The 26,425-nt window shown below is 36.7% G+C and overlaps 1 protein-coding gene across 1 annotated transcript in view; it reads right to left on the bottom strand.

The window, feature by feature from the left end:
• The window catches only part of LOC132156691 (adhesion G protein-coupled receptor A3), a 132,794-nt gene that overhangs the window by 33,769 nt on the left and 72,600 nt on the right, over nt 1-26,425 (bottom strand). The window contains exons 13-14 of the mRNA XM_059565634.1: nt 3,248-3,437; nt 2,727-2,935 (exon numbers count right to left, since the gene is read on the bottom strand). Of these exons, the coding sequence (XP_059421617.1) occupies nt 2,727-2,935; nt 3,248-3,437 (399 nt within the window). The remainder of the gene's footprint in view (nt 1-2,726; nt 2,936-3,247; nt 3,438-26,425) is intronic.

Here is a 26,425-nt window from a genome sequence, read left to right as displayed (position 1 = left end):
TTTTTTATATATATATTTTTATTTTTAATTTACAACTTTGTATTTTCATGTTACAGATTTTAAAATTTAAAAAAAATATTAAAATTATATTATTTATGCACTTTTGACATGTGGGTAGAACCTTAATTTTGTATTTAATCAGTAAATGTAATTTAACCAGCTCAACATATTATCAGATGATTACTTTAAGCTTTATTAATAAAGGTTTGTTTGGATTTTGAGAATATTGTCTTAGAATATTGATGCATTGATAATATGATCAAATAATCTGAATAGAAGCAAAAATTAACAACATTTAGCTCAACATATTAAATTATAACTGTAAAACTGGTATACAAACGCAACTCTGGGCATTGCATTTTTTATTTATTTATTTATTTATTTGCAAATATCACAAAAAGGTTCACAATTTCATTTTAGCCATTTTTGTGGAGATGACAAAACTACTGATGATCGACAGTAAAAACACATCTGGGAGAAGAAAACCAAATCTTTGATTTACTTCAGCTGTATATGACAGTCAGGAATCTAGCACTGAACAAGATCCCAGTCAGTGTAAAGCGACAGCACTGGAGAACAGAGCCTGATCTGATTCTGGAGCATCTGCAGCGCAACAGGTTCACAAACGCAAACCAGTTTACACCGCACTCGCGTTCAGAACGCGTTTAAACGCGCGTCGCAAACGGACTGAAAGCCTCTTTTCTCAAACACTGCGGACTGCGGGTGTGGTGACTGCATCAGCTCTCTCTCTCTCTCTCTCTCACACACACACACACACACACAGCTAAACAACACGCGATGCAACGCTTTCACCTCTTTTAACACGTCAAGTTCAAAGCATGATTTCATTCACTGTAGAAACACACTCAGGTCTCCACGCACGACCAGAATCGATCATCTCGAATTCGATTCAATCCAGCTCTATTATGCGAGAAACACTTTGATTTTTCATGCACAACGCACGCATTCGCGTCATGCTTGGATGCATAAAGCGCTGAGGTGCACCGGACTGACCTCCCAGTCGATGGAGTCCCACTCGTCGGCGAACATTCGGCTCTCAAAATCCACATCAAATCACTTCCACACGGTAAAATCCCACATATCCCGAGCGGAGACCGACAGAGTCATTACGCGTCCGCTGAGCTGCGCGTAAAAGCGCCATGAAGAATAAAGGGAAGTGCTCTTGTTAATTACTCATTTACCTGAGGCTTATAGCACTTATTAGAGCTTCAGTCCTTCTGGAGTGAGTCAGACTCAAAGCTGAGCCGATGGAGAAACATCCTTAACAAGAGTTACTGCGTTTGACGCAAATCCAGCCGTGCGCCTTTAAGGAAAAGTTGTTGTATAAGGGCTTTCCGAGATCCTTCCCTTGCCGAATAAATCGTGAAGGATTTCTGTTGGCGTTTCTATCATTGGAAGCAATCCTAACGGGATGAGTCACGAATCCTCTAAGAATCAAATAAGATCCGGCTGGATACGCGCAGACTCTTTTATTCTCCGTTTGTATTGAGAATTGATTTCAGTTGATCCTGAAGGATCTGGAGTGAGTTAAAGCTGCTCCCAATTCCGTGGAAAGACCCAGTGCAGCAGAAAAGCAGGAATAAACATGCAGAGGCGGCTCTGATGATGCTGCTTTGAAAAGTGATGCAGCTTCAGAGCTGCCTTAAACTTAGCCGTTGCCATGACAGTGATCACTTAATTTTTACTGCATTGTATATTATTTTTATTTTTAGGTTATTTATTTATTTCTATTTTTTTAAGTTGTTTAAATGCAATTTGTGTTTGTGTATGTGTGTGTTTATCTCTATAATGCATGAATATTTAAATAATTTCTAAATGTAAATTTTACATTATTTCAACTTTTCAACAATATATATATATACTATTTATTATTATTTAAATTTTTTATTTATAACTTTTTATTTTCATATTTTTAGAATCATATTTAAAAATCATTTTAATGAAATTACTTGTGCATTTTAATATCTTTATATTTTTTTAGAACTTCCACGTTTCCATGTTTCTAGGTTCATATTTTAATATTCATAACTTATTTAAATAACACTACCGTTCACTTATTAATTAATTAATTAATTAATTAATTAATTAATTAATTAATTAATTAATTAATTAATTAATTAATTAATTAATTAATTAATTAATTAATAATGTTTGTATTTTCTATTTTAATTGTATTTATTTTTTATTATTATATTTAATTTATTTAAAAAAACATTCAAACAACATTAATTTACAGCTTTGTATTTTCATGTTTATAGATTCATATTTTAACATTTATTTTTCTGGGTAAAAGTGCAGAATGAAAAACTAAATCTACTTTTACATGGTACATAAGCCGCTTCTGAGCCGGCTTTGCAGTGTAAAGATGGCATTAGAGGATTCTTTTATGATTGCACTTGCTTCCATATTATCTTGGATACTCCAATAGCAGACCGGCACATCTTTATTGGATATTTTTTGGACTAAAGTGCTATTTTGAATTCTGGACCTCAATGCACTCAATGCAAAACACGCTAAACAACTAAACGTGCACTGAATTAAATTCGCACTGGTCACTTGACATGTATACCTCATTATCACGTGCACCCAATCCACACCTCACACCATTCGCCCTTGCTGCTATTTACATGCTCGCCGTGTTTCATTGGCTCTGCGTCTCTACAATAGACATAGGCTACTCCGAGTTGGTCGAGCGGGACTCTTACCATGAGCACGGCGAGGTTGTTGTGGTGCGCGCAGTGGATGGTGGTCGTGTTGTGCGCCGAGCCCGTTATGTGGCAGCCTTCCGCGCGCCAGCCGCCGTGTCCATCCAGCAGGTCAAAATCCCAGTATGCCGCGGTGGGGTCTACACCCAACGAGAAGTGCCGGAGAGCGACGGTAACCGGCTGCACGGGGCTCCCGGGGCTACACCCATCTGTACAGGAGAGCAACACATTGCGTCAAGTAACAACCCGAGTGGAAACTCCTCAAGTGCTGCATCTATATGGAAGCTGATGCATGCAATCCCGCACATGCACATCACAAAATTTAACAAATAAGATGAATTGCGCACGCAATTCAACTCGTGCACAATTGCAACGCGACAGTTGCACCATAGTGCAAGCACGCGCGTGCTTTATCATAACTGCATGTGACGCTAACAACAACAAAAATTCAATTGCAAACCACTTTAATGGTGACAAATAGGATGCACGAATGCAATGCATAGGAAAAATCGCAGTTTTACCTAATTTGGTGAACGCAACTGGTGTCGAAACGCTTCTGCGCTTGCCATCGTCCGCAAGATTTGACGAATTCCCCGTGCACGGAAAGAGTTTTCCATTGCGGAAGACGATCAGCTGCAGCTTACAGGTGGAGTTCTGCACAGACCGAGGGGTAGCCAGCGGGAAATGTATGGAGGCGATGGCCACCGTGTTCTGCAAACGGAGAAACACATGTGCATCAGATGCGCAGACGCGTGTCAGCTCGAGAGAGAAGGGCAAAGTGCTGGAGGAAGCAGGGTTTCTGCTTGTCTGTGGTCTGCCGCAGAGGTGGAAATGATTGTGAGCAGCACAACTCCCTAACATCAGCTTAAGAGCAGTCTGATAACACGGCACAGAAGCACAGGGGTTATCAGCATCATCAGCCTGAGAAGAGCTTCGCCTCTTTATCTGTTAGGATAGTGGGGAATATGTCAGTGTCTACTGCGGATGCTGAAGACCAAGAACAACATGTTGTTTTGGCCTCTGAAAACACATTTAGGATTAAAGCGATAAGCAGATGTTAATGCAGAGACAGTGTTTTTGCAAATACATTTTAAAATCAAAAGATGTGCTAAAAATACTAAGTTGGGTTGAAAACCATTTCAAAACTGGTCATGATAACTTGGACAAAAATCTTTTTTCTACTCCGCTTGATAAACAACAACAATAAAATAGTACCACTAACATTTAAAACATCATAAAACAATCTAATAAACATTGGTAAAATATTATAATAAAAAATAAAATACCATAAAATGTATGTCAATAAAAATATAAAATCAAATAATGCATTGGATAATAGTTGCAATAAGTAAATATCCCATTTTTTGAACACCATGCAATCCCATAAACATGTATTATAATAAAACACATAATAAAAAGCACTAAATATAAAATAAAATAAAAATTCTACTTTTATTATATAAAATCACTGGATAGTACAACATCATCATAACAACTTATGATAATAAACTTTTTTTTTTCTTTAAACATTGTGTAATCCCATAAAAATTTAATAATAATAAATATAAAATAAAATAAAAAAATAATATAATATAATATAATATAAAAAAAAATCCACAGTAGCATCACTGGATAGTCCCACTTATAAAATAAATGGTAAATAAATCATACAATTGTGATTGTGTAATTTTCATAAAAATATAAATATATAAGACAATGATACATATACACATATACAAACACACACACATACATACATACATATATATCTATATATATTAAATAAATAAAGAAATAAACATTAATAATACATAAACACTAATAACTGATGCTGAACATTATGTGCAATCCCTGTTACATTTACAACATTCTGATGTTGGAAGTTACAGGCTGGAACCCCCATCAAATCAGACAACATGATGAAGAGAAATAATTCAGCCTTTAGAGAAGTAAACATGTCTGCTGTAGCTCTGAGAGTCTCAGTTCCCATCAGCTAGAGGCTGTTGATGTCCAGAACCTCAGACTGGAGCGCAGCGGCTCTGGTATAAGGTCATGTGTAATGAGTGCCTGTGCTTAGAAAGCCTGCCGCCAGCATTCGTCTGCTCCGGGAAGAGAGAGATCAGTCTGTGAGCAGCCAGGAGTTTCATTCACAAAACCAGGCGCTTCTTCAGTCATGGTGTGATTTCCATACGTGACTCAGGGCTGGAGCTGAAAGCGTCTTTTACCCAGAGTGCACTGCAGCATCCCAATTACATTCCGGCAGCTCTTCAATGCAGCACTCACATCTACAGCACATACTCTTAATCTGATCGAAAGGGTGATGTTTATTTGAATTTGTCTCCATAAGACATCTCTCTTTTCACACTGACTGTAAATGTTTCTGAAAAAGCCTCAGTTCCTCAGTGGATTGTTCTGTGTTTATGAAGGCGACGTTCAGCACCAAGGACAGCAGCCAAACTAGTTTTTGAAGGAAATGGTTCCATTATTGTTAGTAAACAACATATAGCTTGATTTGAACAGGTTATTTCACTCAAATATATTTATTTTCATGATACACATTGTTTCAAAGCATTGTTTACAAAGAATAACTAGTGATCACATCTTATATAAGCCTGTTTAACCCTGTAAAGCCTGTTATATGAAATGATAGTCTTCCATAAAAAAGAAGCTTTAGACTAAATAACTAAAAAGAATCTCTTTGTCTGATGCATCATGCTTTTATGGCTAATATAACCTGATATAGTGAGGAATATGAAGTAAAAACAGCTCAGAAATATGCAATTTCCAGCAGATGCTGATTTTTCTATAATGGCATTCTGCTGCTTGTGGTGTAAATCAAAGAGATCTTTGTAACAGTAGAGCAGATACAGACTTAAAATGATCTATATATTCTATATCTTCAATAATATGTCTTTGTAAGATGACATTTAAATGATCCAAACATATAATGCAATGCAATGAAGAAATAAACGCTCCTCGGAAGAATAACTTCTGAAATTGTGAAAGCACAACACTGCATATTGATTTTAATGAATGCTAAAAATAGTTAGAATACTATTTTGTATTGTATATAACATTCAGATGCAATGCTGATGATTGTGCACATGCACATAAACTCATGTTCAAATAAACATTTAGAAATTTAAAGAAAAGGCATGGATTAAGTTTGTTTTTAATGCAAAGCAAGTATATGCATGCATAATTGCATATTTGTTAACATTTATGTTTTTTTATTCAGTTTCTATTATCAATGTCTTTCATTCTTCTAGAAATCACAGAAAATAACACTGTATTTTAGATTGGAGGTCTGAATTGACAGAGATTATTCAAATGTATTAAACTGCATTAGTTACTAACAGAACCCATGTGTTTCAGTGCTGTTCTGTTGCTCCTTCACACATTTAATCAAACAGACTTGGCACTACATGAAGTTCATTTGTGTAAACCCTGAACTGATGCGCTGGTCGCAGCAGCAGTTTTTAATAACATGAAGCAGCTCTTTGAGAATGAAGGGAACCCTGTGTTGCGGCAGAAGCTGTAACAGCGAAAGCATATCATCAAAATGAAAGAGATTAATTTACAAAGCTCTCCTCTCTTTTTTGCACTTGGAGAATTCGTGTTGCTTTACTCAGAGAAAGATAAGAAGAAACATGGTCATGCATTTGTTTCTGCAAAACATCAACAGTGATCAACTTTGGATAAAAGCATCTACAAAATGCATAAATGTACATAAATGTGTCTGTGGGATTTGTACACATTTTCTGGTTGAGCAGGTGAAAGTGGTGCATCTGGGTATTTTACAGGATGGTACGACTTGAAACAAATGTCCAGATAACTGTGGTAATCGAATATACAATGTAGTCTCTTCTGCTCTCCAAGGCTACATTTATTTGATTAAAAATGCAGTTAAATTGTGAAATATTTTTAGAATTTAAAACATCTTTTTCTGTGTGAATCTCTGTTAAAGTGTAATTTATTTCTGTGATGCGCAGCTGTATTTTCATCATCATTCCTCCAGTCTTCAGTGTCACATGATCTTCAGAAATTACACTTTAACAGAGATTCACATAGAAAATGGCTATTTTAAATTGTAGTAAAATTTCAGATTTTTTACTGTATTTTTGATCAAATAAATGCAGTCTTGGTGAATACAAAAGACTACAAGTTACATGTCCAAAAACAATTACTACCTTCCACACAAAGTCACTGTACTATGGTATTCACTTCATTAACTGTGTCAAAGGGAATATTTAATCTCAAATAACTCTTGATTATCATCAAAGGACTAAAAGAATGCCACGACATGAACAATGGAGGCCATAAAACCCCCGCGATGGAGCAGGATGGATGAAGCTCTCAGATTATTTAAAGAAGTCTTTTCTGTCATCAATTTCCCACAGATACCAGTGCTCTCATGTGCTTTTATTAATCATTCTGAGAAGGAAATGATGAAAGCAGATGAGTTTCAGTGCAGGAACATCATTCAGCACCATGATTCTTGGACGAGAGTCTCCAGAGAGTGCTTCTCCACACCGTTTAGTATGAATTAAATTTTTTCACAGGTTTTATTCGCAGATAATGTATGAACAGAATTAAAATGCATTCACAGTGACTGATGCAGGAGAAACAGTGAGAGAGTATGACAGTGTGCAAACTCTTTACTCCTGACACACATGACAGAGGTTTCTGATGGCTTGAGGAACGCAGCGTGTGCTTTATGAATCAGAGATCATCCCCGTTACACTCATTTCCACACAGCGCTTTAAATTGAATGCTGCTCAATTATTTATTGTGTTGTTGCAACTTCTTCACACATCTCTTTCACGTGATTACTAGCAGCCTCGTCACATCTCCACCTGTGATTGGATCTGAAATGTGCTTATTGTTTTTCCCAAGGAGTCGATATTTTCTTTGGCGTGTCAGAAACCCAGAGAGTCTCAATGAGTTTCATCAGAAACTCACGGCTGTGCTACAATAACGCAAATGAACATCTCCTAACCTCAACAAAAAATCACAACCGACTCCATTTACTTTAATAATTCATGATTTATCAGTGCATGCTATTCTGAAAGATAAATCACCAGTTTCCCTTCTTCCTTTCATTGCAAAAACACTTGAACGAGCTGTGTTCAACCAAGTCTCTACATTTCTCACACACAACAACCTCCTTGACAGCAACCAATCTGGCTTCAGAAGTGGACATTCAACTGAGACTGCTTTGCTCTCAGTTGTTGAAGCTCTAAGACTGGCAAGAGCGGAATCCAAATCTTCAGTACTTATCCTGCTTGATCTGTCCTGTCTGCTTTTGACACGGTTAACCACCCGATCCTCCTATCAACCCTACTGGCAAAAGGCATCTCAGGAACCACACTTCAATGGTTTGAGTCTTACCTATCAGATAGGTCCTTCAAAGTATCTTGGAGAGGTGAGGTGTCCAAGTCACAGCATCTAACTACTGGAGTGCCTCCGGGCTCAGTTCTTGGACCACTTTTCTTCTCTGTCTACATGGCATCATTAGGTTCTGTCATTCAGAAACATGGCTTTTCATACCACTGCTATGCTGATGACACTCAACTCTACCTCTCATTCCATCCTGATGATCCAACGGTAGCTATTCGCATCTCAGCTTGTCTAACAGACATTTCTTCCTGGATGATGGACCATCCATCACCTTCAACTCAACCTTGCCAAGACAGAATTGCCCTTTCTTTCGGAACATGCTGCACAACTCCTTGTTCAAGCTCTTGTTCTGTCCAGGCTGGACTATTGCAATGCCCACTTGGCAGGTCTTCCAGCCAATTCTATCAAACCGTTACAATTAATTCAGAACTAAGATTAATTTTTAATGAGCCAAAAAGAATACACGTCACACCTCTGTTTATCAATTTGCACTGGCTTCCAATAGCTTCTCGTATAAAATTCAAGGCATTGATGTTTGCCTACAAAACTACCACTGGCTCTGCACCCATTTACCTAAATTTGTTACTTCAGACTTCTGCCCTCTAGAAGCTTGCGTTCTGCAAGTGAACATCGCTTGATTGTTCATCCCAAAGAAGCACAAAGTCACTTTTTTGGACTTAAATGTTAAATGTTCCTCCTGGTGGAATGACCTCCCCAACTCAATCCGAGCAGCTGAGTCCTTAGCCATCTTCAAGAATCGGCTTAAAACACATCTCTTCCATCTTTATTTGACCCTCTAACTTTAACACTCACTATTCTAATTCTATTCTTTAAAAAAATCTAACTACCTTTCTAATCTTTTTATATTCTATTTTCTTTTCATTAATTATGCAATTGTGTGTGTGTGTCTGTATGTGTAAATGACCTCTAACACTAGCTTGCTCTATTCTTTTTTTTTATTCTATCAGTTTTCTTTATATTATATTATTTAAAATCCCATGCTATGTGTACTGTGTTAACCTAACCGAGACTTGTTATAGCACTTATATATCATTGCTCTTTTTGTTGTTTTTGATTGCTTTCTCTGTCCTCATCTGTAAGTTGCTTTGAATAAAAGTGTCTGCTAAATGAATAAATGTAATGTAAATGTAAATCACAAGAACAATTTCACTGAAATAAACATTCCTGGCCAGAACTGAAAAAAAACTCAGCAATGCTTAATAAAATCCAGTTCGCCTTAATCATAGTGATTTACATTTATTAAAATATTTTTGTGTTAAGATAAGCACCAACTATTAAGATATTAATTAAAATTAAAATAGAAGCAAGATAATAACAGTAAAAATTAAAAGATTTCTTGTACACTTCTGGTCAAAAATAATTCCATTTTTTTTGTTTTTGTTTTTTTTGAAAGAGCCTCTTTTGCTTACCAAGTCTTTATTTATTTGATCCAAAATATAAAAAATAGTTAAATTGTGTTTATAAATATATATATATATATATATATATATATATATATATATATATATATATATATATATATATATATATATATATATATATATATATATATATATATATATATATTCAGCAGCACAACTGTTTTCAACATTGATAATAATCAGAAATGTTTCTTGAGCTTCAATTCAGCATATTAGAATGATTTCTGAAGATCATGTGACACTAGTAACTGATGCTGAAAATTCAGATTTGACCACAGTTATAAATTATATTTAAACAGATGTTCACATAGAAAACAGTCATTTTAAATTTAAAAATATTTCACAATTTTTACTGTATTTTTGATTAATTAAATGCAGCCTTGGTGAGCAGAAGAGACTTTCAAATACATTAAAAAAATCATAATTATGTCAGTACTGTCTATGAGGGGTCAATGTTTTTGTGAGTTTTTATGGTTGAATGCGTCTAAAAAAATCCATGAATGCAATGCACATGAATATTTGCTAAATCAGACAGACTTAAAGATAAAAACGACAGTCATGATGGGCACTAATGCATCCTTGGAGGAAATAAATGCTGATATTTTGTGTCTGAGAGCAGCCAAGGCCAACAAACATTACTGAGACTGACACTATTGTATTGTGTCTAAATGTTCTACAGTCTATACACAGTATTAAGTTACTGTAATTAAATTACAGAAAAAAAAATAAGAGTAATCCCCTACTTTACTTTTTCGAGGGATAAGTAATCAAATTACAGTACTTACGGTAATCAAATTAATGTAACTACTGTAGTAACACCCAACACTACTGATACGCAGCACTTTCACTGCAGCTCGTGACGTGCGTTTAGTCTGTATCACATCTCTCATCCTAAATACGAGCTAAAGTGATCATGATTTATTCAGCTCTTCATCTCAGTAGGCTCTTGAACTGATGCTAATCAAACAGAAAAGGAAAACGTACTGTCAAGATTCTGTTGAGGAAAATGAGGGCAGATGAGTTTGTGTTCACTCGAACACTGGATCTTATGTCGTGTTCTGGTCATTTTGACACAAAAAGGCTACTTAACATCATCGCATTAGACTAAAACTTAATGAATTTGCTGACACAATATATAACCCCCCCACCCCCTCAAATGTATAAAACTTTAAACTTTTCTGCACCTTGTTAGACTACTCAAAATATAACCAGCCTTTAAAAATGAGAATTTAAAAATCTCTCATTATGCTATATTATCCCCAAGGACCAACCTTTTTGGAACTGGTTGATCGTAGCCCTCATTGATCTGAGCTTATTTTCAGTTTATAAAGGGGTCATGAACTAAAAAATCTAAATTCCCATGATCTTTTGACACAAGAAGTCATTGTACTATAAAAACATCTAAGTTTCAGAACTCAAAACTTTCTTGTTAGTCTAAAATAGGGCTGGGCGATATATCTAACGATATGATCATCATCTAGTCAGTAAATCTGGTTCCGTGATTACCGCTAAATCTCCATCACCTGCTTATAATAACAGAGCCGTAGATCACTTACAAACTACGCAATATCGCGTTCATTATCGAAGGCGATTCATCTAAGATAATGAACGTGATATTGCATAGCTTGTAAGTGATCTACGGCTCTGTTATTATAAGTTATTATATATTCTACATCACTGCCTGTTTAGCCCCGCCCTCCGATTCTACAGCCCTGGGGTGCGTTCCCCAAACAACAATGTAACTCGCTGATTAATCGCCATAGTATGATGCTTTGTTTTGAAAATTAACCACTCAGTTACAACTGTTTCATGAACATGGTCACATACCTGCCATTTGAACCACATTGGTCAAACAACATAGGTCCACTGTTAATGAAGTCACACGCACTTGGTGGAGGAATAACTTATGCTGTTTAGCTGATTAGAGATCTCTAAAGATGCTGCTGAATTAAACATGTTAACTACTGACTAATTTACTATTTTTATTTCCTTGCATTTTATTTTTAGATAGAATTGAAGATACAGATAATACTGCATGTAAGCTTGCTTACTGTGCCCAAGACCATATTTTTTAAGCCCATATACAGTATATCTTACTAACAAGAAACTATGTTTCTAACCACAGGTCGAGAGCTGTAGTTTTGACCACATGAGTTTGTGATGCTGATTGTGAACATTTGTTTGAATCATTGAACTATGCTGGTAACAACAGAACTTGTGACCATGGTTGGCTAATGATGCTTTTGGAAAACGCATCCCTGTCTCACCCACCAATTTGTGCCAAAAACGCAGGTCTACACAGAAACTAAACTAGGGCTGCACGATTAATCGAATGCAATGCGGTTAAAAACTAGGCACAATTTGATGGGGGATTTTCAGAAAGATTGAAACTAAAAGATGATGCTGTGCATTCTGATGAAGGGATCAAAAACAGGACAGAAAATAGTCTATTACTTCTAAATTATGATGCTTTTTTTGATGTGAAAATCTTGAAACGGTAGTTCATGACCCCTTTAAATGAACACCAAATTTAACCATAAATTATTATTATTTATTTTTTTTCTCAAAAACTGAGGTTCATGAGCTCAAATCAATAAATGAGGCCCGTGATCAATCAAATACAAAAATAAACAAAACCTGTGCTGGAAATGAATAATTTATAAGCAATTTTTAAAAGGCCAGTCATTGTAGACTGGAAATACTAAATTAGATGCACGATTTTCAGCAGCACAAGGAACATAAGCAGTTTTTAAATCTGGTTTCTTCAGATTCTCCTCAGGCTGATGTGCTATAAACACAAATAACACTAAAGCTTCTTCTCATTCACCATCTCTGTAGAGAAAAGCCTTCATGTGACACATCAGCAACTGTTTTTAGCACATGATAAAACGCCAACGAAAGAGTTTGAGGAGTAAATTGTTAGAGTAAAGTTAATGTCATCTGCGGCTCAAGTCTCCACAGCTCACTGCTCAATATTCTGCATTGATTTACATTAAAATTGCTAAATTATCACTTGCAATGGAAGCACTTCAGATTAAATGTATTTATAGGCATGTTTTAATGACGTTTCTTCTTGAAGCATTGAGAGACTGAGGAATTTTGGGGAGCGTTTCTAAAATAGAACTCAATAAAGGCAAAGTGCAGTAAAAAAAAAAAAAAAAAAAAAAAGTTTCTCTTCAGAAATTACAAGAAATGAGAAAACCTCAGTAATATGTTCATTTTCTGTTTACTACTACTACTACTAATAAACCTTTATCTAGCACACTTAACAGTCCTAAAATGTACAGGTATATAAAGATGTAAAGGTATGTGTTAAATGAGGTAAATTCAGTTGCGGATGGAGAAATCTTTCGGCTCTAAGGTCACTGCAGCAGAGGACTGAAGGGTTTCTTTCACATCAGTTGAACGGGAATCATCACCCAGCTGTCCTTCAGCTCTGGATGAAGGTAAGTGAGTGTGTTTCATGTGTGTTTAGTGCAGTAACGCAGTCGTCCTCGTCTGAAGGGCTCGTCAGCGATGCAGTGGTAATAACTGCAGCTCTATGATTACAAACCACAATGCATTTGCTTTTTATCTCTACGACCTTCCTGCATCCTTCATCTCTCTTCCATCAGCTCCTGTCATATACACCTGATGACCTTCCTCAGCTTCAGAATGACATTTCATCAATTAAATCCATAAAAACACTCTCGCCATCTCTGTTCATAAACACGAAAAGAGTTTACCACTATAAACATAAAATGATATAATCAATAAGTCATGGCTACATATTTTTTTTGCATTATTTTAACTCAGGGTTTCCAAAATGGAGGTTTGCGAGTTGAGAAAAAGCTTTTAAGTAATCATATTAATGTAACACTGAAATAAATAAATTGGGCTGCAAAATAATAGTGATATAGCTTAGAGAAACAATCAAACGAAAGGATGCGATTTAATTAAATAAGTGTATAGATTTATACACTACATGAAGGACATGTTTTTTACAGCATAATTGCAATTTATAACTGATATATTTCTGAAATATAACTAATATGTCTATTTTCGAATTATTATAATTTATATTGTAATATAATCATAATAATAATAATAATATAAATCTTTTTTTTTAATTAAATGTGTTAAAGACATACATATATTACAGGTATAAATTACATATGTACTGTAAAATGTATTATTGTTATTAATAATAATAATAATAATAATAATGATGTTACAGTACAATTGTAATTTACAGCAGTAATATATTATATACCTGTATTTTTAAAACTAGAGGTTTTAAAGGCAAATAAATTAGTTATAAATTGAAATTTTACTGTAAAATACATTATTGTTGATAATAATAACATCAGGAGCTTGGGAACCAGTCGAAACAATTATAACTTAAGTTCAAGTTTCATTTTCATTTAGTTCGATATGATGTACGTAACTGGAAGGGGGGGGGGGGGTCCATTAAAAAAAACTATATGAAATAAGGGGGAAAAATAAAAAACGATAAAAACACAAAAGTACTAAGACGTTGAAAACGGAAAAATGAAATTCAAAATGTATTGATAAATAAAATGACTTGTACAGACAATTTAATTACAATTAAAAGTTTAAAGCCGCAACTGAACACAAGTAATTTTTTTACATGATAAATGATACAGAATGCATAATCCTTAATAAAACAATACCATACAAGGAGAATACCGTTATATCACTTTTGCTCTGACAATATTCACAATATAACAGAACATCTCCTACATTACTATTTAAACGATACTTCATGCAGTAAATGCTACTGAATCAGCATTTGCTTGTAAGTGAAATCAGAGTCAAGATTGCAAGAGCAGAGCAAATGCAAAAACCTTTCATATATTACATTGCTTTTTAAGTAAAACCCACTCACCATTATCCTCTCGCCTGCTTTATGAGTGCATTACCAAGTCAACAGCTAATCTTACTACACGTCCTCATAAACTGCTTCAATCCTAAAATTCTCTCTCTCAACACAAACAAGGCCAGGATAAGTGCTGGTGACCCGGGGCTTGTAAAGCAGCCGCTGCCGATCGATTTCCCAGGAGAAAGTGTGTCTGATTGATACAAAGGAGCCATACAAACGTTTCCATCCCCGCATTGACAGATTCATTAGAGCTGCTTCCAGCTAATACATCATTCATGCTTCCAGTTTCGTCTCTCACGGACACAAGTGTCCAAACACATGGATGAACGCACAGCTACACAAACAGTCTAATGCATCTGGTTTACAAGACCAAAACTAAAACTAAAAACCATTAAAAACACACATTACAAAAACACAGCTTCTCCGTGAACTACGGCTCTGTGTAGTAAATGCTGCTCCATCTGAAAGCATGTGAAAATACCATATTTAATAACATGTTTTTACTCCAAACTCAGTTCATAACATCAGTCGAGTGTTTGAAATAAATCTTTCTGTGAGATGATGTGGCTTCTTACACAGAATAAGGCATGCAACACATTTCATAGTATTCTAAGCTGTGATAATGTCGATTAGCATTGCATTATAGATATACTTCATTATAATGAAAATTGTAATAATAAGAATAACATATTCTTGCCATAGTCGTGTAGCCAATTATTAATCACGTTGAATCAATGAAAGCATTTAAATGAGTGCTGTCAAATGATCAATCATGATTAATCGCATCCAAAATAAAATATTTAATTTATAATGTGTGTGTACTGTGTATATTATGTATATATAAAAGACACACACATACATGTATAAATTTAAGAAAAATGATAATCAAAGCTTCTGTCTAATCACAATTTCGATTTCATTTTGAATTACAATTCAGCCCTATGTCCAATTTTGTAAACCAAAGTTTTACTCCAAAATAAATAATTTAGTTTAACCATGGTATTTGTAGTAAAACTGTTTATACAAAAAGCATACACTTTAATAAAGCAAAACCATCGTTAATTTTATTAAAGGATTTGTAAAAATCAGGACTCGCGTGTCGCGAATTATTCAATTCACAAAATGTTTTGCGAACCCGCTCTGAAGTCACGATCTGAATGAAATGATTTGCAATACTCGACCCGATTAGAGTGCTTCGAATAGTGAATCATTTTGTAACGCAATGGTTTAACTGAGCGATGTCGAAATCCGAAAATGAATGGCTCTTTTGAACTGTTTTTTTTTTGCCAGTGAATCACTTGAACTGTCGAAGTCACGAGTTTGAATCAATCAGGGGTGCATTTCCCAAAACCATAGTTGCTAACCTGATCGGAGCTTTGTTGGTTAGCAATGGGAAATTGCATTGCAACCAACAAAGTTGCTAACTTAGCAACTATGGTTTTGGGAAACGCACCCCAGTGTGGTTCCAGTGTAAATGACGTATTTTCACGTCTTCAGTCATGTTTACATGACACTGTCAGCAATACTACTTGCTTAGCTCGCAAATTTCAATGACATTTACTGAAATAGGCGGAAAAAAAATATTTATAAAATAAAATATCAATATTTCCAATCCAAATATAACACTAACTTGTTTTAAATCTAGGAACATATTCAGGAGAGGTTACTTCTAACTTGAACTGCTGCAGTTAACAATCCAGATCGCAACAGTCAGATCAGAAGAAAATGAGAAACACAGGAACATTTCTAAAATAATTCACTAACAGTTCAGTGTTTTCCTTCATTAGCAGCATGTGCTAAAAACAGCTAACGTGTTTATCATTTTGATATCAGAAATAAATCCACACTACAGATTCAGAAACACTGTATATACAAATATACAAATATCTAAATCCACTCATTAAATTCATACACCATTATTAGATACTTGACTAAAGAGTTTCTCATAAATCTTTAACAATCACAAACACATTCAATTCTGAAATCAAGAATCAAAACTGGACAACTCAACACAAGCAGACCGCATCAGTGGAAAAAATGAAAATATGTACACAGACTGACCTCAATATGTGTTTATTCCCTTGCACTGAAATCATCCAGTTTGCTGCCAAATTAATCAAAATTATTCCACAAAAATTCATTAAAAAATCTATTTAGAAAAACACAGGGATGTGATTATATAAGAGAAGCTGAACTAAAGGCCTCAAACAGACACCTGCTCCCTCCAGACAGGTGTAACAAATTAAAAGTCCCTCTTTCAGATGTGCTTGGGGAAAATAAAAATAAAAAAAAATTCTCAAATATTTTTATCATTTGGCCAGACAGTAATTTAAGTAAATGCACAAAATGAGAAAGAAAATGAGGAATTTTAGGGAGCATTTCTTTACAGAAACCATCAAGGATCAGGAACATAATGGGTGTAAAATAAGGTTTGAGAAACAAACAAACAAACCAACATGCATACATAAATAATATATTAAAATTGTGTTTTAATTATATATATATATATATATATATATATATATATATATATATATATATATATATATATATATATATATATATATATATATATACACAGTACACACAAATATTATGCAAAAAAAAAAATGTGATTGAATGTGATCACAAAATCACTAAATAAACCACTCAGTGATTAGACTGACTTTATGAGATGCAGTCATATTTAAAATAATGGTCTGATGATTGTGAAGAAAGTCTTATCAGTCCACACACACACACACACACACACACACACACACACACACACACACACACACACACACACACACACACACACCACACACACAGTACAGCAGATCTGCTGAAACACTAGAAACGATCAATCAAGCCAATTAAAAGAGAGAAACACTGAGCAGATGGCTTCAGTCATGCACTGGATAAAAATGTTGAAAAATAGTCATTCACCATATGCTTAAAATCCTTACTTAACACAATATGTGTCTAGAGAGCTCTGAATGATCGCAAATCTGAAGAAGCATAAAACTACACAGCAGAAATATTGTGTCATTTCTCAGTTTTGTCTTCTACATCTGTTGAATTCTGTATTTTCTCTGTTGAACTGAATCCTCTTTACATACCTGCTTCTTGGCATTATATGAATTTTCTATAAATTCTCACAGAAGCAGTAAATGTCATATATAAACTTGGCATATGAGTTTGTAGACTGATTATGTGTCATACAGTATGTAAACCAAAAACTGAATGCTGATGCTTTATTGTATAAGCGGAGATGATCAAATATAAATACTAATATATATGTAAGTTCACTGACTGTTTTCAAGGAAGTTATGTAAGTGATAAGATTTTGAAGTTGCAATATGCACTAAATTGCATATCAATCTGAACATTCAGTTTCTACAGAAGGGGACTTTGGATTTCTCTTTTATCACTCCATAAATCAGAAAATACTGTCAACAGCCAATAAGAAATGCATTTCCGCCATGTTTTTAGGAAGAAAATATTTAATAAATCAGTCCAAATGTTACCTGAAAAAAAAAACCTTTAAAATACAGACATGAATGAAGTTTGGTGTACGTAAGTGTTGTTGAAACTGGAGAAAGAAAATACTTTCTAAAAACCCACCTTAAAATATATGAATGCAAATAGATAAAGTGCAATAATAAAATTAAGTGAATGAAATGTAAACGAACCCCCTTATAAAACTTCAGAGTAGGAATAAAACTGTTAAATGTGGTTTCAAGTGTTGCTGACATGGAGAATTATTATTATTATTTTTTTTAAAGACATGCATTGTAACTAAAATCTAATGATGCAAATTAAATAAAAATTGTGGAAGCAAAATCAGAAAAATCACCAGGGCGTGAAAAATCAGTGGCTTTGTCTGTAAATTGAAAAGTTATTGATGACTCTGTCCTTGAATACTGATGGTGTCTTTAACGTCAAGCACCTACAAATAACAACAATTATGAGCGATTCTTCTACAAAGCCTGGAAATAAATCCAGCACAGACCTGGTTGATCTACAGCCTACCAACAAATAAATGTTGATTCCTGGCGGCCCTAATGCTCTTATAAACAGAGCGATAAAGCAGGTGTCTGATGGGAATGAATCCAGATGAAGAGGAAAAGCGTTCTCGCTGAACCGTATTTACGGCGTTTGTTCTCATTAAGGGCTAATATTACGAGCAGCACACACACGATGGCCAAAACTGATGTGAAAACAACGAGTTTTACACGATGATGTCTTTGTAGCTGGTTAGTCGTGTAATCTGACTCGAGAATCTGTCAGACAAAGCTTAGTCAAGAATCCAACATGCAGACTGTCTCTCCAACAGATTAATACTTTTGTAATCCTCTATTTCTACATCTGTTACGATGATCTCATTGTCTCGCCGTCTATTCTGCTTTCTAAGCAACCGGAGTCCTTTAAACATGAAAAATAGAGAGAGCAGATGATAAAGACTTGCTTTTGTATATACGTACAGTATAGAAGTTCAAGAAGTTTCTCCTTCTCAAAGAAGTGAGTCAGAGAAATGCAGATGAAATGGTAAAAGAGTCTAAGAATGACTCAGTGATGACGATGTGGCTCCACAAACTTTTAATTCCTTCATCTTTTAATTCTCTCTCATTGTATTATTTCTCTTTTCTCTGTGTTATTATTGTTGTATCTCCTCTACACAGTACGAGCTCGACGCTTCGCCTGGACGCTGTCGACAAGATGATTCATTGCTGCCAGCATCACAATGATTTGAGCTTCAAGAGACACACAATTAGCTAGTATTTCATTCTCAGTTCATGAGGGTGAATTTCAATTCAATTTCTTGTGATGCACAGAATCTAAACTGAAATGATAGAAAAAGGGAGTTTACGGAATTGCAATAAATAAACAACAACTTAAATTGGCGCACAAAAATTAATTTATATTAACTAAACAGATATTTAGATGACATCTTCCATCTTATAAATTAGTTATATATGATTATATTTTATATACTGTATGGTTTGGAACGATTAAAATATTTTTGTGTTTTTGAAAGAACAAACTCCAAGTTGGCATTTTTTAATTAAAAACACAGTAAAAACTGTAATATTGTGAAAAAATAGAACATTTTTGTTTATTTTTTTCACATAAATATTTGGAATGCACAACTGTTTTCAACATTGATTGTAATGATGCTGAAAATTCAGATTTGATCACAGTAATCAATTACATTTTAACAGAGATTCACATCGAAAACACTTACTTTAAATTGTAAAAATATTTAATAATTTTTACTGTCTTTTTCATCAAATAAATGCAGCCTTGTTGGGCAGAAGAGACTTTCAAATATTTGAGAAGAGACTCAAATATTTAGAAATCATAATGTTTTCAAACTTTTTGACAATTACTGCAGATTTGATTTTCAGATTTCAAGGCTTTTTAAACCCATTTTCAAAACTTGCAAAAATAAATAAATAATACAATTTGAGTGTCTTCAAAATGTAATTAATTATAGTTCTACAGTACTTCCTTACAATCAGATTGGCACTGCTCAGATTATTGCACCATGTTAGAAGCTGATTGTTTGTACCATATTTCTTTTTGCAGTAAAATCTGGGCTAGACATGAATGCAAATTCATTTTAGAGTGGATGTGCATGTGTGTGTATAAGTATTAAAGTCCTGCATGATTTGGTTTGCCCAGCTGGTACTCATGTCATGAGAGAGAGAGTGTGTGTGTGTGTGTGTGTGTGTGTGTGTGTGTGTGTGTGTGTGTGTGTGTGTGTGTGTGTGTGTGTGTGAAGAAGAAGATTAAATGGTCTCTGGTCATATCTGGATTCTTGTAGTGACCAGTGGCAGGCCATATGGCGACACTCATAAAGCCAAGAACAGACAGATAACATCTATCAGTGAAAATCTCAAAATCAGCCCAAAACACGCCCATGATGGCATGATGAGATGAGTGCTTCTCCGTTCGTCAAATACTGCACGTTCAGCCCGTGTTAATCCAGCTATAAGAAAATACATTAATGTTTATTATTGGGTTTGGGTTTGGCAAATAAGACGAATTTAGGTCAAAACACACTAATCTTTAGTGAAATCATCTTTAGGAGAGCAGATATTTCTGATTTTGTTACAGATCACAGAAACAGACTGAAGCGAATGCTCACAGACACAGCAAACCAAAGCCTGAACTACTCAGCTCCAAGATTTCTGAATATGACAATATTGGCAATATGAAGACTACAGCACATTTCCATACACAAATGGACGGGTGTTCGGCTTTATAATTATCAGTGAAAATGAAACCAGCAGACCGTGATCCGGTCAAAATTACGAATGACGCAGAACTGCATCTTGGAAAGCAATTATGCTGATTTGCAAAAAAAGGCCTAATATTATCTGATTTGTTGACACTGAATTCAAAAATATCAATAAAAACTTTCCATCATGACGTTTTTTCACAAAACAAGAATGTATACAGAAGACATGCTTGAATGTGCTTATTAAAATAACAAAAGGAGTCACATTTCAAACATTTATTATGATAAAAGTCATGCTAAAAGAGTAGAAAAATCCATTCCCAGCTTATACTCCAATATTTCATGTCAAATAACATAACAAAATGTTGTGCATGACATAAAGTGCTGGGAATGGATCAAACCGTTCTAATGTGGCTCAGATTCAGACAGGAATCATGTGTCTGTGGTGTTTTTCAGCTAATTAAGGAAGAATCTAAGACTAATTCAACACACAAATAATCAATGAATGCAAAAATGCTATGAAATGCATCATATTATTTAGTGAGAAAGCGTGACCTGTAAGAGCAAAACAGACACACACACACGCACACGCACGCACGCACGCACACACACACACACACACACACGCATGCACGCACACACACACACACACGCAAACGCACACACACGCACGCACGCACGCACACACGCAAACGCACGCACGCACGCACACGCACACACGCAAACGCACACGCACGCACGCACGCACACACACCCACACACGCACACGCACGCACGCACACACGCAAACGCACACGCACGCTCACGCACATGCGTACACACACACACACACACACACAAACAAACACACACACAATAAAATGATTAAATCTATGCTTAATATAGGTTTTAAACAGTACATAAATATATTTTTTTATTTGGACCTGTGAGTCTGTAATAAAGTTTATTATTATTATTATTATTATTATATTTAGTACATTAAAAATATCTATATTTCTTTATTATTATTTTTGCCCTTAAAAATACTTTAAATGTTTAGGCAATATATATATAAAGACAGACTTGTGATGTTATTTCTGTTTCTGTGAGGACAGAAAGATGACAGAATGGACTTGTGATATTTGAATCTGTGTGAGTGATGTGATCAGATTATGATATTATCTAAATCTCCCAGAGACTGACACACGGCAGGCAAATGAAGTCCAGATCCAAATCCATCTCAAACAGAAGTCAGCGGCCCGTTCACTCATTAGTGTGCATCGAGATCAGCCGCTCTCTGATTTACACTCAGCTTCACTCGTCCTCCTCATTAAAGCAATGTCCCGAGATCAGCTCAAGAGTCCTGCATTACAGTCTCCACTGAACACAAACGGATTATTACAGAGCAAGAACTACCAGCTCTGGCAAAGAATCTGACAACCCTGCTACCACAAACTTAACACTAAGATGCTTTCAGTAAAAGGATGATTGGATCTTTTAAGTGAACGGTAGGACTTTGTTCACAGATACAGCTTCTGCTGTTCATTTTTATGGGCAGTTTTTGTGCCTTTGAATTACACTGCCCACATGTAAAGAACCTATATGAGGATATATGCGCATACATGAAACCTATATGCAGTTTATATGCACATATATGGTAATATATATGCTGCATAAATGCGTATATATGCCCCATAATGGCGTCAGTCAGAGCAAGAAGTACCAGTCGGGTAAGAAAATCTAAAGTTTTCCTTGTGTTAAGTCGAAGTCTTTCATTTCTCTTTGAGTTTCTGTTTTGGGGTGCTTTTGTTTTGCATTCTAGTATTGTGATTTTGAGCGGTTGGGAGATGTGAAATCGCATGACTCTCTGTAACGTATTGACTTTAGTATATACTGTATAAGAAGAAACAGTCGAGCTACAGAGAAGGACAGCAGCTTGTGAGTGTTTTGCCTTGTTTTCTCATCAGACTAGTGTGTGATCGTCATTGCTAGGAAAGTTTTTTGGTTTAAATTGTGTGTGTCTTACCCTGGTTAATACGTGCTGAAAGTGGCGCTTGGTTTTGCGTTTGCCTATCGCGGGACTGCCTGGTTTCGATCTGCTAAATAGTGAGGCGTGGCCAAAGCCAGTGAAAGTACTTAATTAGCTGTTTAGAAAGCACTTGTCAGAAGAAACAGTCGAGCTACAGAGAAGGACAGCAGCTTGTGAGTGTTTTGCCTTGTTTTCTCATCAGACTAGTGTGTGATCGTCATTGCTAGGAAAGTTTTTTGGTTTAAATTGTGTGTGTCTTACCCTGGTTAATACGTGCTGAAAGTGGCGCTTGGTTTTGCGTTTGCCTATCGCGGGACTGCCTGGTTTCGATCTGCTAAATAGTGAGACGTGGCCAGCTGACTTCAATCACAGGTAATCAGGCTAATACAAAAGCGCTAAGTTTCACCGCGGTCGCGGCAGCCCTCGTGTGAGCCCTCCTCATGTGAAGACGGACGAGTGTAAAGACGATCGACTCTACTACAACGCTCTCTATTTCAGTTGGTCTCTGGAACTGCCAGTCTGCAGTTAACAAAGCAGACTTCATTTCTTCTCTTGCTACTCATTCCGGTCTCAACCTCATGGCACTGACAGAGACTTGGATCAAACCTGAAGATACTGCCACCCCTGCAGCCCTCTCCACTAATTTCACTTGTTCCCACACTCCTCGTACCACTGGGAGGGGTGGAGGAACAGGTCTCCTTATATCAAAAGAATGGAAATTTGATCTTCAGCCATCACCTACAGGTACTGGTTCATTTGAATCACATGCCATTACTGTAACCCACCCTGTTAAAATCCAGTTTGTGGTCATTTATCGTCCCCCAGGTCAATTGGGAAACTTCTTGGAGGAGTTGGATGTGCTGCTATCAAACTTTCCTGAAGATGGTACTCCTCTGGTACTGCTTGGTGACTTCAACATCCACCTAGATAAACCCCAGGCTGCTGACTTTCAAAACTCTGCTCGCCTCATTTGATCTCAAGCTAGTGTCTACTACAGCGACTCACAAATCAGGCAACCAACTGTACCTCATCTACACGCGCTGTTGCTCTGTGGACAACTCTTCAGTTGCTCCACTGCACACCTCAGACCACTTCCTCATTACTGCTAACCTAGCACTTACTCCTGAAGTGCCTCACACTCCAACGCAGGTCACCTTTCGACGGAACCTACGCTCACTCTCTCCATCTCGCCTATCTTCTGTGGTTTCATCCTCACTTCCTGCACTCTCTCAGTTCTCTGCTCTGGACACGAACAGCGCTACGGACACTCTTTGCTCCACTTTAACATCTTGCTTGGACAACTTTTGCCCACTGTTGTCTAGACCAGCACGCACTGCCCCATCTGCCCCCTGGCTGTCTGAGGTTCTCCGTGAACATCGCTCTAAACTCAGGGCTGCAGAGAGGAAATGGCAGAAATCAAGAAACTCTACAGACCTCAGTGTGTATCAGTCTCTCCTCTCTTCCTTCTCTGCAAATGTCTTCACGGCTAAAACATCCTACTACCACAACAAAATTAACAGCTGTTGTGACGCTCGGACACTCTTCAAGACTTTCTCTTCTCTTCTTAATCCGCCGCTACCACCTCCTCCATCGACTCTTACAGCGGACGACTTTGCAGTTTTCTTCACAAATAAGACGAGATCCATCAGCGGCCAATTCTCCACACGCAGACTGAGGACAACTTCACAATGACCGATGCACACTCTTTCTCCTCCTTCTCCCCACTCTCAGAGATGGACGTCTCCGAACTTCTCCTGTCCAATCATCCTACTACTTGTCCACTTGATCCGATCCCCACTCACCTCCTTCAAGCGATCTCTTCTTCAGTCATACCTTCGCTTACTCACGTTATCAACTCCTCTCTTCACTCTGGAACATTTCCCTCAGCATTCAAGCAGGCTCGGGTAAGCCCACTGCTCAAGAAACCATCACTAAATCCAGCGCTTCTTGAAAACTACAGACCGGTATCCCTTCTTCCATTCATTGCAAAGACACTTGAGCGAGCTGTGTTCAACCAGTTTTCTATATTCCTTGTACAGAACAACCTCCTGGACAGCAACCAATCTGGCTTCAAAAGTGGCCACTCAACTGAGACTGCTCTGCTCTCGGTTACTGAAGCCCTGCGACTAGCAAGAGCAGCTTCAAAATCCTCGGTACTCATCTTACTGGACCTTTCTGCTGCTTTTGACACTGTTAATCACCAGATTCTCCTGTCCACCCTCAGAAAGATGGGCATCTCTGGAACAGCACTCCTGTGGGTTAAGTCATACCTCTCTGACAGATCCTTCAGTGTGTCTTGGAGGGGTGATGTTTCAAAGTCACACCACCTTGCTACTGGGGTTCCTCAAGGCTCAGTACTTGGACCACTTCTCTTCTCAATCTACATGACATCATTAGGATCTGTCATTCAGAAGCATGGCTTTTCTTATCACTGCTACGCTGATGACACCCAACTCTACCTCTCATTCCAACCAGATGACCCGACGGTAGCTGCTCGCATTTAAGCCTGTCTGAGTGACATCTCTAGCTGGATGAATGACCATCACCTTCAGCTTGACCTTACGAAGACAGAACTCCTGGTGATTCCAGCTAACCCATTGCTTCATCACAACTTCTCTATACAGCTGGGCTCATCAACCATTACTCCTTCGAGGACAGCTAGAAACCTAGGAGTTGTGATAGATCATCAGTTAAGCTTCACAGACCACATTGCTACAACTACCCGGTCCTGCAGGTTTGCCTTATACAACATTAGGAAGATTAGACCCTTCCTGTCAGAGCAAGCAACCCAACTTCTTGTCCAAGCTCTTGTTCTCTCCAGACTGGACTATTGTAATGCTCTCCTGGCGGGCCTTCCTGCATGTACTGTCAAGCCTCTGCAATTGATCCGGAATGCAGCAGCGAGGGTTGTCTTCAATGAGCCAAAGAAAGCTCACGTTACTCCGCTCCTCATCAGGTTACACTGGCTACCAGTAGCTGCTCGCATCAAATTCAAGGTACTGATGCTAGCCTACAAGACGACCACTGGCACGGCATCAACTTACCTAAACTCATTGGTTAAATCTTATGTGCCCTTATGTGCCAGAAGTTTGCGCTCTGCAAGTGATCGACGCCTTGTGGTACCATCCCAAAGAAGTTCAAAATCACTCTCAAGGACCTTTTCCTGGACTGTCCCCAGCTGGTGGAATGACCTCCCAATCTCAATTCGTACAGCTGAGTCTTTACTCATTTTCAAGAAACAGCTAAAGACTCATCTTTTTCGCCTGCACTTAACCAACTAACACTAGCACTTTTCCTTTTCTTGTCTTTTAATAAAAAAAAAAAAAAAAAAAAAAAAACCTACCTATGCGTTCTATACTAGACTAACTGAGACTTGTCATGGCACTTGTATACTGTTGTTGTTCTCTTGTTGACCTGACTGCTTCTGTTGTTCTCATTTGTAAGTCGCTTTGGATAAAAGCGTCTGCTAAATGATTAAATGTAAATGTAAATGTAAATGTATAAACTAGGGCTGAAACAATTATTGACAACGTCAACGACAAAACACATTGTTGGCAAATGTTTTTGAGTAGTGGTTTGATCTTGTATCTACCTAATGTGAGAGCCTGCAATAATGCGGTTTGACCAGAGTGGCGCTGTAGCACAAGACTGTAATACACTCTCTTGATTCAGTTCAGAAGAAGAAGACAGCGCTTCAGTTAACCTGAGAACATCTCGGTTACGTATGTAACCTTGGTTCCC

This window comes from Carassius carassius, chromosome 14 (assembly GCF_963082965.1).
Source record: "Carassius carassius chromosome 14, fCarCar2.1, whole genome shotgun sequence".
In the NCBI taxonomy this organism is placed as follows: domain Eukaryota; kingdom Metazoa; phylum Chordata; class Actinopteri; order Cypriniformes; family Cyprinidae; genus Carassius; species Carassius carassius.
This window is presented reverse-complemented; position numbering and strand designations above follow the sequence as displayed.